Raw genomic sequence first — 16439 nt, forward strand, 5'->3', positions numbered from 1 at the left:
AGAAATATATATTCCCAAAACCTCTAGCCTTGATGGAGGGGAGATTAAAATTTGCTGCTATGGTTTCAAATGACCTGAAATAGCAGCAAGGGGAGACTTGATTCCAAATATTTCTCATATGTTATATCTCCTCTCTTTTGGAAATAGGGTATGATTATGAATATCTCCAGTATCAAATAATTCGTATACACTGTGAAATTTACTTTATGTATGAAAACCAAAGAGGGGAGATATAAAATATGAGAAATATTTGGAACCAAGTCTCTCCTTGCTGTTATTTCAGATCATTTGAAATCATAGCAACAAGTTTTAGTCTCCCTTCCACCAAAGCCAGAGGTTTTTGGGAAATATCACATATTTTGTAATTTATATGCAAAACTAAGAAAGCAAATGACTATGATTGAAACATTGGTAAGGGTGCAGTATCTTTCCACCCTAAAAAAATGCTTCAATTAAGTTTTATTAAAGGTTTTCGAGAGTGCTGAAAACGAAAATAATGTTTAAAATTCCAGGAAATGAGTAATTTCCAAGATATGAAGAAATTATACTTTTAAAAAATCTATATTTCTATATGTTTCTATAATGTAAAATGGACACCCACTTTATAGTTATCTTTTTTGGTGCAATACTTGTAAAACAGGCAGAAGGATGCAATATTTTATCGATTTGACAGCGGTTGAAGCCTAGTTGAGAGTACGGGGCCTATTAGGCTGACGATTCTCTTTTGGATCCTGTCTAAGAGGGAGACACTAATAGCAGATGCACCAACCCAAATATGACAACAATACTCCATATATGGGCAAATGGTGGCCTTGTATAGGTACAGGATACTCTCAAGTGTAAGTAACTTTCTAGCACGGTAGAGAGAGTCCACCTTCCTTGCAATTCCCTCAATGTATCTGTTCAAACTCCTGTTCCCGTGAACAATAAGCTGAGGAGTTCGAACAAAGTATTTTCAGGTAATGTATCATTAGCCATGGCTATCAGTGTTTGAGCAGGTTTCTTGTACTTATTAAGGGAAAGAAGGTTAATCTTGGTAGCATTAAATGTGGGCATCCATTTCTGTCTTCATTCCACTATAGACTAGGTCTTTCTTTAGTGTTTCTGCCATTACCTTCGATGCATGTTCATTTGTTTCCCGTCATGTCTGTTATAGAGCATGTTGTCGTCAGCAAATAAACCTATCTCAGAGACAATTTTATCAGGGAGGTCATTTATGAATATCAGGAATAATAAAGGACCAAGGATCAACACCTGAGGTATAACTGCATTTATATCATTGTTTTGATGTACAACCATCGAGGACAACCTGGATTTTTTTCTTATTTAAAAAGGATTTAATTATATTAAGTATTCATCCAGTAATACCATAGGATCTGATTTTCATAAGGAGACCATCGTGCTATACTCTGTCAAAGGCCTTTGATATATTTAGGGCTACTGCCCTAGCTTTCCCTGCTTTATCCATTGCATGGTATATATATTCATAGATTACAGTTAGGATATCTGCAGTAAAGCAGGCTTGCCTAAACCCATACTGTTGGTTGGATAGAAGTTTTGCAGCTGTGAGGTGGTGGACTAGAGCTTGATTAATTATGGGCTCAAATATTTTGTCGAAAAGGAGGAGGCTAATGGGGCGATAATTTAATGGGTCAGTTCTTTCACCAGATTTCATGTAAACTAAAGCAGTTTTCCAGTAGTCAGGACAGCAAAATTCCTTCAGACATCTGTTGAAAAGTTTGGACTAGCAGGTGTTGCTCAAATTCATGCAGATTTCTTGATTATTATATAGAGTGAATTCTTTATTGATTATTATCCAATATATAGTAATGATTTCAAAAGTTATTAAAAAATATGACTTGGGTATCATCAGCCTTAGTTATTATTTATCTCTTCAGCATTGTTACCGTCTAAACTACCAACAGATGGATATGCAAAAAAAAAAAAATTAAGTGACTTTCAGCCATGAATGGTTTAATTTTGCACATGTGCAAAAGTAACAGCAAGAACATTGTTTTATTTGACTTACCCTGCCAATAGGCCCAAATATCCTATATATCAAATTTCAACTTAGTAGACTAAATATTGAGAGGACTTTGGTAGACTTTTTGCACACACACCAATAAAGTTACTTATATATATCCGTGTGCTAGAACGTTTTCATCTTAAATGCTATGCAGAATGTAAAAACTATACGTAAATAAAATTCAGCATAATAGTGAAATGAAACCAATCATTTAATAAGAAACCATAAAAAATAAGTAATGAACACTTATTTTCAAAAGAATATGCAAATTAGTTACTCTTCATAAAGTCGGTCGCATATCCATGACTGAGTGTATTAAAAAGTTTATTTTAATAATTTTTTTAATAGAAAAAGTAAGTTTGTGATTTTTTTTATAGATGAGGATTGGTTATTTATATTTGAATTCTTTGGACTACTGTTCTCATCTTGAGTTTTATTTTCACAACGTTTTGGTTGATGTAATCTCCGACTTTCTTCAGGTGTATCTTGTCGAAGTCTGGAACCTGGACGGAATCTCGAATGGAACCCTTTATTTACTTCATGGGGTAGCATGCTCTCGTTCCATCAGCCATGACTGGAGAGATCCTAAGTAATTCATAATTGTATTTTTCGGTTGCCTACACTGAGAAATTAACTTTCAACCTTCAGGTGACTATCATTTTTACAATTGATTTTTCCAAGTACTCTAAACACTGTGCCATGAGTCTTTGTGCAAATTTTAAAGGATGACTTTATTGTTTATGAAGATAAAAAAAAATATATTCTGATGGATTTAATGTAATTATTTTAAAATAGAATTTTAACAAATTCTGTGTGTGTATATATATATATATATATATATATATATGCGTGTAGGTCCAACTAAAGGTTTAAAATTACAAAACAAAAAACAATAAAGTTGGTATTATATATTTATAATCGATGTTGCCCTGGATGAATGATATTTAAAATTAAAAAAAAAAATTAGTCATTCTTTGACCCTGAACTGGTGCAGATTTCATCTGGAGAGAGTGTTTTACCATTTTATACTAAAAGGAAGTAACTAATTTTTTTATTATTATTATTAAGCGGTTATTTTTTTTATGCCAATTCATTCCTCGAGGAAGCTATATAAAGGAGACTTGTATGTGACTGCTGAGAAAGGAAGGGACTGGATGGAAAAGAAAGAGAGGCTTGGTAGAGGGGGTGGGGGGTGGGGGGGGGAGAAAGATAGACAGATGGAAGTTTTAATAGGAGTATGTTACACTTTTGCCCCAATGGGTAATGCCAGACATCCCTGCATAAGTCAAAGGAGAGAAACGCACAGATGCATGAGAAGTGGTCACACTATTTTATTAGAGATTTTGAAAAAAAAAAATAACGATGACAAAACGAAATGAAATTTACAGCATCCTGTGAAGTGTGTGTAGCAACTTGTTTTGCCAATCTTAGTTCGTATTTTTCAACGAGTGCATCTCGTTCGGCATTACTTGCACTCTCCAGTTTTTCCAATTCTTGTTTGTGATCATTTTGACGCTGAGACAAAAATTCTTTCTGAAAATAAAAAATAATAAACATCAGTGAATAAACTGGGAGGAGGCGGGGATGGAGTAAAAGATAAATGATTGATTTTCTTGACAAAAATCGGATGTGACTGATACGTGTACCATCGAATGAAAATGGTTAAACTCATTTCTGTGTACCCGGCTCGAAACATGCACTCACATTAATGAATAAAAACGTTTTAAACGAATCAGATGCATTTCTCAGAATTTATAAAATTTGCTGTTTTGATCCAAATGCATAAAAATCAAGATTTTTTTCCTTCAATAAAGAGTCAAGCCAAAATCCACGGCAGAGCTAACATGTATTTTACCTCAGCCCGCTTTATCCCTTTATCGGACTTATGTTAGCCGCATACATATGCTGATATTAATGCACACACACAACTCATTAACTTTTTCTCATTATCATCTGCTCATCAAAAACAAATGTATAAATTTATTCATTTTAAATACTCCTAACTTTTCTCACTGAATTTTCTACAATGAAAACAAATAAACATTGACTTTAATCAAATATAATTTGTGCAACTGAGTGACGAAGTTTTCATTGTTTTTTTAGACTCGTTGATAATTCACAGCTTGTAAATTATCTTATTGATGTGTGTATCACCAAAGCATCCAAAATGAAAATGCTTAAACTCCTTTCTGCATGCACATGTGAGTGCATGCAGAAAGGAGTTTAAGCATTTAAACAAATGAAAACATTCTAAGTCGGCCATTCCCAACCTTTCCTCCATGATCAACTCCTTGACTTTATGTATCTTTCCATTTATTCCCTTACTTTCATACAAAAATTAATAGCCATCATAAAATGACAGAAAAACAAGGTCAGAAAGAACTTTTTTTATTGTTTAGAACTTTAGTTTTTTTTTGTTTTTTTTAATAAAAATAATATTATACATTCATATCACAAAAATAAAAGAAAATAAAACTTTTTCTAAATAGAAAAGTATGAAGTTAATTTGTATAACAAAGCATAATGAACAGAAACACCAGAACTATTATCAATGGGTACACTGTTGTTGATTCATTTAGTCAATCTGTTTGTTTATGTGAGGACCTGTTTCTGACAAGGCTACTCTAATATCATCATCGGCTTTTCACAACTACTAAATTATTTCCATATTGGACATAGTAATTCAGCTATGTACGTTTCTTAGATATGACACAATTTGAAAAGAAATGATTATTTTTAAATTATCAGGTACTTCAATTATTTACCCCTGACTATATAATTTTTTACCACCTAGGAGTAAATTTACCTCTGAGAACCTCTGTTCTAAGCCAATCAGATGGATTTCTCTGAGTTTATAAAATTTACCATTTTTGGTTCACTCTGAATGCATAAAAAGCAAGATTTTTCCTTCAACAAAGAGTTCAGCCAAAATTCACAACAGAGCTAACATCTATTTTACCTTAGCTTGCCTTACCCCTCTGTCGACTTTGTGGTAGCTATTTCAACTCACACATACAGTCATAAGCAAACACATGCTGATACTAATGCACACACATACACGTTAACTTTCTCTCATTATCATCTGCTCATCAAAAACAAATGTATAAACTTATTCACTTTAAATACTCTTAACTTTTTCTCATTGAACTTTCTACAATGAAAACAAATGAACATTAACTCTTAATAATAATTTTTAATCAAATGTAATTTGTTCAAAGTTCAATATCTCAGCTAAAGAATCTTTCTTGTCCTGCAAGCACTCTCAAATAATGAACAAATATTCCATGTTTTCCTTCCGTTTTAAACACAAAATATCTCTTGTGAATATGTTTTTAAATTCATTATTTTTGTGTTTATCTAACATTTCTATCGCTTTCTTGCATTTAAATTTAAAAATTTAAATTTAAAAACGATTTTCATTAAACAACTAAAAAAAAGAAAAAATCTTCCTCCTAAAAAGTGGACCTACAAATGTTTGTAGCAAACAAAGTCAGCCAATTAAAGAAGAAATCGTGTTTAAACATGAATTAAAAACATTCCCAGTTATTTCCCTTGGATAAGGTTGCTGACTCGCTTTACTCAAAAGCTTTTTTTATTTATTTTTTTATTATTATTTTCTTTCTTTTAAGATAATAATGCTGGGTATGAGGCAGCCAAACTAGCTGCAAACATTCTCCTGCTTTTTATTGATATTAACCGAAAACTCTTTTTAGTATCTTTGTTGTTTTCTTAAGTGCAATTGTCTGTATCTCACTTACACTTGGTTCATCAGAAATATTAGTTAGGTAGGACTTCAGGTTCTTCTTCCTAAGCCCTGTGGCACCTATATAAACTGGTATGATTGAAATCTCCCTTCCAGAAATGGGTTTTCTTGTGCACAATGTGATTACTATTAGCTTTAGGGGAATCCTTTAAAAAAATACCGCTCGCAACAACTTATTAATGCATAAAACATTAAATATTTTATTTATTTATTTTTTGACAAAAAATCTCCCTAATGCTAATTGGGGACTAGTTTTAAAATGGCTCTTACACTGATTGACGTCATGGTTGAAGATCGTTCCACGATGAGTCATGCATTTCTGGGATTCATTTTATTTTTTTGATAGACAAAAAATTTTTTGAACTGTTTATTTTTCTAAATTTGATAATTTTATTTTCCCACAACTGTATTTGTACTCCGAAAAGAAATGGAGTTTTTAAATCGAAAAAGAAAAACTACTTCAATCCCAAAAAGCATTACTTGAAATATCTCCAACTGACATGTTAATCTTTTGTAAAATAAAGTCATTTTGAAATTAGTTTCGAATTAACCTAAAGAAATTATGCTAATTTTTTCTTTGTCTCTAAAGCATAAGGTCATAAGTAGGGCTATGACAAGAGAATATACTTTGCATTGTTTTGACTCTCTAGTATATATCCAACAGAGTTGGACACAGTTAATCAACCAAGAACCACATCAGTCTATATAAAAGCATATAAGATATCAATAGATACACACTTGAGTCAAAACAATGAAAAGAATATGCTGTTGTCATAAGATAGTTTCCTACTTCTTTGCAGTATCATTGAACTCTACAAGATCTTTCAAGCTGCACTAGTTGGAGAGTAGAATATAAACAAAGCAGTGATGCACTGTATGGTCCTCTTCTACATGTTCACAAATGGTCGGATCGGTTTTGTAAATTCATCTGGTCATTAAAGCTTTTGATCTTCCAGTTCTTATTTGTTATGAAATTTGAAAATCAGAATATGATATCCGATTTCACAATGGCATAAGAGATCTTCAACAAGCTATGGTCACCATGTTGAATTTTGGGGGTTTTGATAATACAGAAGTTAGAACCCTAAAGTAAACATTTGCCAAAAACAAAGTAATTACATTCTTTTTGTTTTGTTTTTTTACTGTAAAATAAAGAGTTTCGTTTTAACATGTTTTGTTTAAAAATCGTCATTTAGAACGTTTTTATGAAATCACAATTTAAGAAATTAATAAATGGCCATTTTTTTTTTGATAATCAAATTGTTATATTTGACAGCTATATTTTCTTTTTGTAAATTAGAGGTGAACAGTAAATAACAGTTTGGTTAAAAATATTACAAGGATTTTTAGTAATGGTTACTATTACTGGCGCTTATATACTATTGTTACAGAACTTTTTAATTTTAGTTTGAAGAGGGCACATCAGTAGGGGAGACAATGCAATTTTAGAATTCCCTAAATGTTTCCAAAGGATTTGATTTGTTACAAAAATTGGAATTTTGGAAAGAAAAAAAATCCCTGTTATCAGAATTTTATTTTAAATAAATTTGTAAAAAAAAAACAAAAAAACTGCACACATTCCATTGCTTTGGCAACATTCATTTATTTTGTATAAATAAAATTTAAAGACTTTATTTTAATTCAATAAATGTTCAGATAATTAATATATATATATATATATATATATATATTAAAATAAAAGTTACAATAAGTTTACTAAGGTAATCAAAATGGTAAACTTAAAATATATTATAAATATTAAAGAGTTAATATTTACAAGTAAAATAAACTCAGCCAGATGTAAAAAGCTCAATAAAACCGAAAAGGAAATAGAGCTTATAATATGAACAAATGATTAATAAAACATGTTAAAAGACATCTTGAAAAAGAGTTAAAAACATATTTAATTTTAAAAAAAGGAAGCACAAGATAAGTGGATAGTCCTTAATCCGCGGAGTTTCGAAGAAATACTCTCCTTCTCATCAGAGGGCAGGAATTAGCAAAATGCAGGATCGGATTTTGCATATAAAAGTATTTAATGAAACTACAAGTAAGTCAAAGATCTTACTTGGTTAAAAAAAGGGTGAGGTAAGGGGAACAGGAGGCAAAAGAAAAATAATAAAAAGATTTCACATGAATGGATAGTCCGGTGAAGGGTAAAAATCCAAAAATGGTAAAATCCAAAACGGTCGAATTTAAAATTTCAATCCAATGGGTAAATTCCAAATGGTCCAAAATCATCCAAAAGGCAGAGTTCCTTGGAAAAAAGCGCAAATGGAATGAATTCCAAATCATTAAAAGAAAAGCACTAGAGATAATATTTAATGATTTGGAATTCATTCCATTTGCGCTTTTTTCCAAGGAACTCTGCCTTTTGGATGATTTTGGACCATTTGGAATTTACCTATTGGATTGAAATTTTAAATTCAACCGTTTTGGATTTTACCATTTTTGGATTTTTACCCTTCACCGGACTATCCATTCATGTGAAATCTTTTTATTATTTTTCTTTTGCCTCCTGTTCCCCTTACCTCACCCTTTTTTTAACCAAGTAAGATCTTTGACTTACTTGTAGTTTCATTAAATACTTTTATATGCAAAATCCGATCCTGCATTTTGCTAATTCCTGCCCTCTGATGAGAAGGAGAGTATTTCTTCGAAACTCTGCGGATTAAGGACTATCCACTTATCTTGTGCTTCCTTTTTTAAAATTAAATATGTTTTTAACTCTTTTTCAAGATGTCTTTTAACATGTTTTATTAATCATTTGTTCATATATATATATATTAATATATATATATATATATATATATATATATATATTATTTAATGACTTGTAAAAGTATAGGAAATTCTTGATAGTCTCCCCTTACTAGCAATGATACCTGTGCTTCGTGTGGGGGAGTTTATAAAGAGCTGCACCAAATATGACCTTGACAAATGGTGTGCACCATCCCTAGGCCAGAGACCATCATGTCGAGATCAGTCTAGTGGTGTGGGCTGTGACCTTGACATTTGACCTTAACCTTGAAAAATGATGCCCACCATCCCTAGGTCGGGGACTATTATCGTTCCAGTGGTGTGGGCTGTAGGGGAGTTGTACACCCACACACACACGAATACTACGACTTTATATATATATATTAGCAGGACTTGTGGAAATTCCACAGGGGATTGATTCATATGTAATATATTGATGTTGGCATTCTGTAGATATTCAGCATAAATGGAGACGCTCTGATATTATTGTAGCTCTTTTGTTAAAACTGCAAAAGTATTTATCCAAGCTAACAGAGACGTCCGGCGTAGCCAGGTCGTTAAATATACTTAAATATGATATTTTAATTCTTGCAGATTTTGTATATATTGTTATAATGTTCTATCGATTTTTATATATTATGAAGTTGCGATTTCAAAAATAAAAAATAAATATATGTATATGACTTGGGTTCATCAGCATAAATCTAAACCGTATCCAAAACTTATATATATATATATATATATATATATATCTTTACTTCCTTCAGCTATAACCAAAACTCATGTAGAATTCTTGATAAAATCATTTATAAAAAAAAATAGATTACTAAGGTGCCATCAGCTAAAATTGAAACCAAAACCCAAGACTTGTGAAGATTTCTTGATAAAATTATTTTTAAAAAATAGATTATTGGAGTGCCATTAGCTATAATCAAAACGAAAACTTATCAGGAATTCTTGGTAAAATTATTTATAAAAACATAGATGACGTAAGCGCCATCAGCTATAATTGAAACTGAAACCAAAAGTATGCAGAATTCTTAGTAAAATTATTTATAAAAAATTAAATGACTTGAGTGCCAGCAGCTCTAATCGAAACCCAAACTTATGAAGAATTCTTGGTAAAATTATTTGTTACAAGCAATGGAAGTACATAACAATTAAATGATCCAGATGTAAGCGTGACACAAAAAATAACACAAATGCTATTGTATTAATATACTAGCGGAGGGTACCCGGCGTTGCCCGGGTGTTTGAAGGTGTGTGTGCTCGGGTGTTAATCAAAACGTAAGAATAAGCGAAGTAAAAAAAAAACTAACGTAAGGCAAACGAACAATGTTAAATGTAAAAGTGGGAAAAATAAAAAAAGAAAACGCGAAACAGAAAAACGAACGTTAAAAAATCTGAAAAATATACCCACCCCCCAAAAAAAACACGTGAAAAATGGCTTAAATAACCCTGTTTCAATATTAAAATTCAAAAAATCTAAAAAAAAAAAAAAAAAAGACTTCTCACACCACGATTCGAACCTAAAATCTTTAGATAATGAGGCTGCGCTCTAAGCAACTGAGCTAAGATGACGTCGACGAAATTGTGTCGCTTTTTCAAATATTTAAAGTAAATCATGTTCCGATGACGTGTGCATAGAAGCGAACTCGTCATGAGAGGACGGTTTTTGCTGACCACCTCTCTGTAGAAAACTGCTGATTTTAGGGTGAAGGAAGTAACGTTTTCGGTCAATTTTTTGATATTTGTCGGGCGAAGGTTGGAAGTTTAAAATGATACCAATCTGGTGAAAATCCATGACTCGTGTCGAAAGTTTTTGCAAGATATACAAACAAACATACATACACACAATTTTCGCTTTTATATTTATAGATAGACTAGCAAGGGGTACCCGGCGTTGCCCGGGTGTTTGTAGGTGTGTGTGAAAAAAACCCGAAATGTGAGAAAAAAAAAAAAAACGAAGCCTTGACGACGCGCAGTTGGAAAATAGTAAAGTGTGAAAAAAAACAGGTGCACGTTTTTGATTGACGTGACGGCGATAGCTATTCAGCAGTTAGCATTTTGTGCGGGACAGTTTTTAATGAGGTCAATAAATTGGTTTGTTTGTTTTTAAAAACCCGCTCCCTGTTTATTATCATCTCGAAATGAAAGCTAGAGTCTGATATGACGAAGTCGACATTGACCAAACGTTACTTAGCTCTCTAGAGACCATTGGCTTTCGGCCAGTAGGTATTTATTTGCTCCCCCACCGAGCAAATTAGGGACAAGGCCGATTTTTATTGTGAGGAGTCAAGGGAGGGGGAAGGGAAAAAGGGGACCAGCTCCCGAGAGGAGGGAAATGGGAGCTGGTTAAAGGTCAAGCATGTGGGGTTGCCCCCACATCTGGTCTTTGCTAGTCATAGCTAGTCCTAGCTAGTCATAGCTTGCAGTATCTGTCGGAACAGATACTACACTTTGATCATGTCACCCGGGCCCCGGAGGGCGCGCGGGCCAGTCTGGCTTTTGGCCAGTAATTAGAGTCGAGTTTTGCTTTTTTTTATACCAAAAACCAAATGTAACGCGTGCCCATGCGGGGAAATGTTGAATAATTAACGTTTGAAAGTCAATAAAATTAAATAGACAGGCGAGCTCCGTGGTTAACTGTGAGATATTACAATTTATAGATGATATAAAAAGTTTTAAGAAGTTGTGAACCGAGCGAGCGCTTCTCTGAAAGAAGCCTTTTGTGGACATCAAGAAAAAGCGTACATACATACATACATTTTCACTTTTATATATATAGAAGAAGATGAGATAGATGTGCACTCTTCAAGCTGAATCTAAAAACGTTCTCCTGTAAGAATAGTGCACAAGTGGCCTATTACCAATATAAATTATTTTAAAGGAATTATGGTTGAGAAATTAGTCAAAAACAATTCATTTTGGTTTACTAACTTATTTGTAACCTATTTGTGTGGAAAAAAAAATTATTATTTCATAGAATTATAAGCCTTTAAAGTTCGCACTGATTCCTACGGAAATTATTTTCTTTATGTCCGATGAAGAGCAGTTCTGCATAGCATGTTAACTTGATAACCTTGATAAAAATAAAGAAACACACAAAGAAGAAGGGGGGGGGAGACCAATTTTGGAGAGGTCATTTTTTATTGCGGAGATAGACCGAGAAAAGGAGGTTATAGAAAGGTTTAGTAATTTGCAGGTTTCCAAGATACGTCCATCAGGCTTTTAAGGAATTAATCCTTATAGTGTAACAGTTTTTGAAAGGATAGAAATATATAGAGAGAGTTCACTTATTAGATGATAAAGCATTCAGAGTTCAAATTAATTTTTTTTTTTTTTGTAGAAGTGTTTGTGTTCATAAAAGTAACTTCCTTTTGAGCGGCATTTTTATCTTATTTTTTTAAGAGAATTCTGCTTTTCTTTTCTAAACATGTTTTAGCACGTTGTGCATTTTTTTTTTTTTTTAACTTTGTATAAATTCTCTCGTGCTAGAGAATAGTACATTCACCAAAGTGAGCAATTCCTTTTTCCTCTATTAGAGAAAAAAAAAAACGAATTAACCAAACATTCCTTGCATCTATTGTGCAAACAACAAGTGAATAATTCTTTACGTATTTTCAATATTCTTTCCTTCAAGTGGATTAGAAAGCATAAATATCGAAGTTCCAGAATTTTATAGTCGTTTTTTTCAGGTAGCTTAGAAAAACTTCTTGAGAGAAATGTTCACTTCTTGCTCTATAATTATCTTTTTCGAGATAATTAAAATATTTAAAATTAATTTTTATGTCTTAGTTAAAACAGTTGTTGAGTGTCCACGATAAAATTTCTGGTCTCTTCTTCCTTGCCAGAGACGTCGACAAATATGCCAGGTAACTTAGACATATTTAAACCTGTCTTTTACACGAAGACATCCTGTCAGCAACTGTCTTTTACTTGGAATTTTTCACCAGTGAGCGGGAAAATAAGTGACTCGTCCAATCAGCAAGCCAAATGGGATCATGTGTTGTTAAAGAGAAAGAAATAGAATAATTCAGAGAGAGAGGGTGAACAGAAGACGGAAAAATAAGAGAAAGAAGAAAATGGTGGAAGTAAAATTTCCACATTCTAAGCAAAGTAGTATTTCCTTGTTTACCCACTTAATGTAAACAAGTTGGCTACCTTGCTCAGAATTGGTATTTACACAATATGTAAAGGCTTATAGCTATTATGAAATATTATTATTATTTATTTTTATTTTTTTTTTTTGCAAATAGATCTCGACCGTAAAACAAAATAAATTGTTTTTGACTAATTTTCCAACTGCATTTCCTTAAAAGTAATTTATGTCTGTAATATGAGGGTTGTTCCAAAACCTATTTTTTTACTGCAAAAAGTTGAAGAGCTATGAAGACGGGAATGATATCATTAAAACTAGCAACTTTTTGTGCTCTAGCATTCAATGACACATGTCCATAACATGGGTTGCTTTCTTAGAGTCTCACACCAACATTATCTGCAACAGAGAGATGAAACTTTCAGGTCATGAATGAATAAGTTTAGTCATCATAACAATGTTAATCCAGTCTGATCTATTCGGGTGGAATAAAAAATAGGAGGCATTACTTTTGGAACGTCCTTTATAGTAATGATTAACATATTAATTTATGAAAATTCAATGTTTTAGTTATGGAAGCCAATAATGTATATCATATTTCTTTTAGTCGGTCTATCCATTCGACTTTTTCTTGGAAACTACAAGTCGGGTCTGGCTGAAATTTTTTATGTTCCTTTATTATGATAAAGTGCAGCAAACTAAGTATTATGGTATTTGTTCAGTGTATGTGGGCAGTTAGTGATTAATAGGAATTAGTATTTAATGCAAAAATGAACATAAATTTAACCACATTCAACCATAAAATCTGGCTAATTAGACCATTTCTGTAATGACCCGATCCCTGTTGATTTTGTGGTGGGAATTTAGTTCTGTGCAGTTCTAGGAGGTCCACCATCCTAGTCCACTATCCAAGGCTTTGTCTTCTTTCTTTGAGAAGGGTTAGTTTCAGGCTAATCTCCTGAGGCGGCCTCACCAGGGAATGCCGACAAGGCTGCCCAGGCACATTTTGCAGATCAGAATGCTCCTCCTCGGGAGTGCTGACTTCTCAATCCCACTTTCCAACCCCGGTGTCTAAGTTCTTTCAGTGGTAGAGAACTAAACAACAACCATAAAACGCCCATTCTATGTCAACTGGCTCTAATTTTTCCTGCTTTTAATGGGCTAAAAAGTCTAGTAATCTATAATCATGGACGTTTCTCTGGTTCACACATGGACATCCTTTTTGGAAAAATGTTACCTGTCAATTTAAGCATCTTATATGATGGAAAATATGAATATATAAAAATATAGATTAGTTAAGTTGGATGTAAAATACCGATTGCTTTTCCAAGGTGGTCATTGATTTCAAATGTTCTTGCTTCTCCGTTTCGTATAATTCCTTCTCATGGCATAATTGTTCTTTTAAGTCTTTAACTTGATCTCTGCAATAAGAGAGAAAAAAATGATTGTAGCAAACAGATTCAATGATGCTATTAAATTGATTTTAAATTAACTAAATTCCTTATCTGTCAAACAGTTTATTCAACTGTGAATGAAAATGAGAGTTACAAATAATAATATATCCCTTCTGTCAACTCTCGACTTCAACTGTAATCTTCACCGACCGTTCTCGCTGTTTCTCTCTCTCTCTCTCTCTCTCTCTCTCTCTCTCTCTCTCTCTCTCTCTCTCTCTTAACTGTCCACAAAAAAAAAAGACTACCATGTGCTTTTTGACTTCATTCTTTTTCACAGCAGTCATTGTCCTCATATGCAAATCAATACCATATGCATATTAATAAACCGTCTATAGATGAAAGTTTTTCTTTACTCTTTCCTTTCTTGATTTCATTATCCGACAGAAGAGACAAAGGTTCTATTGCTTGTGTAAGTCACGTATTTCATTACTTTTGCCACAAAATGTAATAAATTTAAATTTGTTAAACATTTGAAATTTTTTGTATTTGGATTCTTTCCAGATTATTTTTCCTAAGTGTTATCTTCACGGTGTTTTGGTTGATGTAACCTTTGACTTTTTCAGATGAAAAAGTTGGAGGTTACATCTTGTTGTGTGGCAAAGATAATGTAGAACGTGATTTACACAAGAGACGGCGCCTTTGTCTATCCTGTCGAGTGACTGAATCAAGGAAGGAAAGAGAAAGGAAAAACTTTCGGTTCATTATTATACATCTGGCATTAATTTGCATATTATGACAGTGACGGTTGTGAAAAGAAAGAATAGGAAAGCACAAATGAATTTTTGACAACTGAGAGAGATAGAGAATGGACGGTAAAGATTACAAATTTTTTATTTTCAATTTTACTTTTTACTCATATTGAACTCTAAGAATCTTTCTGTCGAACTCGGGAATCTGCACAGAATTTTGAATGGAACCCTTCATTTAATCCAGGGGGTGGGGTAGCATGCACTTGTTCTGTCAACTCTCAATTGTATTTTGAGTGTCAGTCACATCAAAGATCGAACTTTCAACCTCTTGAAGAGTGTAATTTACAATTGATTTTTTTTTTTTTTTACCAAGTACATTATCCACTATACCATGGGCCCTTGCTCACTAAAGATGAGAACAGTAGTCCAAAGAATCTAAATAATATGAATAATTAATCGTCATCTAAAAAAATTCAGAAACATGATTTTAATTTTTTTTATCTCCATGTTATAACAAGAAAATATGCTGCTGAAATATTATTTTGCAAAGGAGCGATTTTTATTTTTATTTTTTTTTTTTTTTCCATTTTAATTTAATTTTACCAAACAAAATATGAAAACAGTACTCCATTCATAGTCTGTCAATACATTTGTAGCGATAGAGAATAGCCTTAGGTGTGAGAAAGTGTTTGAAGCAATACAGAGAACTGACTTTACAACAAGCAGAAAAGGCAATGGATTTAATATATGAATGTCAAGAAAGATTTGATGAGAAAGAATGACTAAGTTTTAGTCGATTTCTCATCAAGAGTAAAGCCATCTTAGGGAGAAAAAATTGAAAGTTGTTGGCTGTATAAATAGTAATACTAAATAAACCCAGAGGTGTTTTATGAGAGTGTGTATGTATGAATTGTATTCATAGCCATCATAAAGTGACAAACAAAAAAAAAAAAAAATAAGGTCAAAAGAATCTTTTTATTGTTTAGGGTTTTAGGTTTTGTATAAAAATAGTTCATTATACATTCGTATCACAAAAAATTAAGGAAACTCAGACTTTTTCTAAAGAGAAAATTATGAAGTTAATTTGTATTACGTTTGCTAGACACGACACAATCTGCAAAGAAATAATTATTTTTAAATTATTAGGTACTTCAATTATTTATCCCTAACTATATAAATCCCTCACCACAAGGAGTAAATTTACCCCTGGTTAAGAACTTCTGCCCTAAACAAATAAAGATATGTGGAAATTGTAACAATCCATTTACATTGAGAAAACTAGATATAATGCTAATAACTTGAGCTACCTGCCTTTTATTCGTAACTAGCAGGGCTACCTGGCGTTGCCCGGGGCATTGGACAATAATATAGAAGGTAAGAAGAAAAATGGGCGCGTAACATCTTTCTGTTAAGATGGAGTACTGTGGCCACATCTTGGGAGGTGTTGCTCCGAGCACCCTTTCTTAGCTTGACAGAGTACAAAACCGACTTTGAAATGTAGTGAGTGGTAACTTTTTCTCCTCCTTACCACCTCTTTCTCACAGCAGAAATATTAGTCTTTCTGTACTCTATCATTATTTTCATAGCCAATTTATGATTCGCCCCTCATTTGTAAAACATTCATAAAAATTCATCTAACTACAACCAC

The 16439-nt window shown here is 32.6% G+C and overlaps 1 protein-coding gene across 2 annotated transcripts in view; it reads right to left on the minus strand.

Moving 5' to 3' along the window:
- Positions 1-16439, minus strand: part of LOC145277637 (uncharacterized) — a 225032-nt gene that overhangs the window by 31219 nt on the left and 177374 nt on the right. For both annotated transcript variants that reach the window (XM_080129219.1, XM_080129229.1), the window contains 2 exons: positions 13964-14069; positions 3413-3559 (listed from right to left, as the gene is read on the minus strand). In XM_080129219.1, the coding sequence (XP_079985345.1) occupies positions 3413-3559; positions 13964-14069 (253 nt within the window). The remainder of the gene's footprint in view (positions 1-3412; positions 3560-13963; positions 14070-16439) is intronic.

The sequence above is a fragment of the Euprymna scolopes genome, chromosome 1, assembly GCF_053919585.1.
Source record: "Euprymna scolopes isolate OS-2025 chromosome 1, ASM5391958v1, whole genome shotgun sequence".
In the NCBI taxonomy this organism is placed as follows: domain Eukaryota; kingdom Metazoa; phylum Mollusca; class Cephalopoda; order Sepiida; family Sepiolidae; genus Euprymna; species Euprymna scolopes.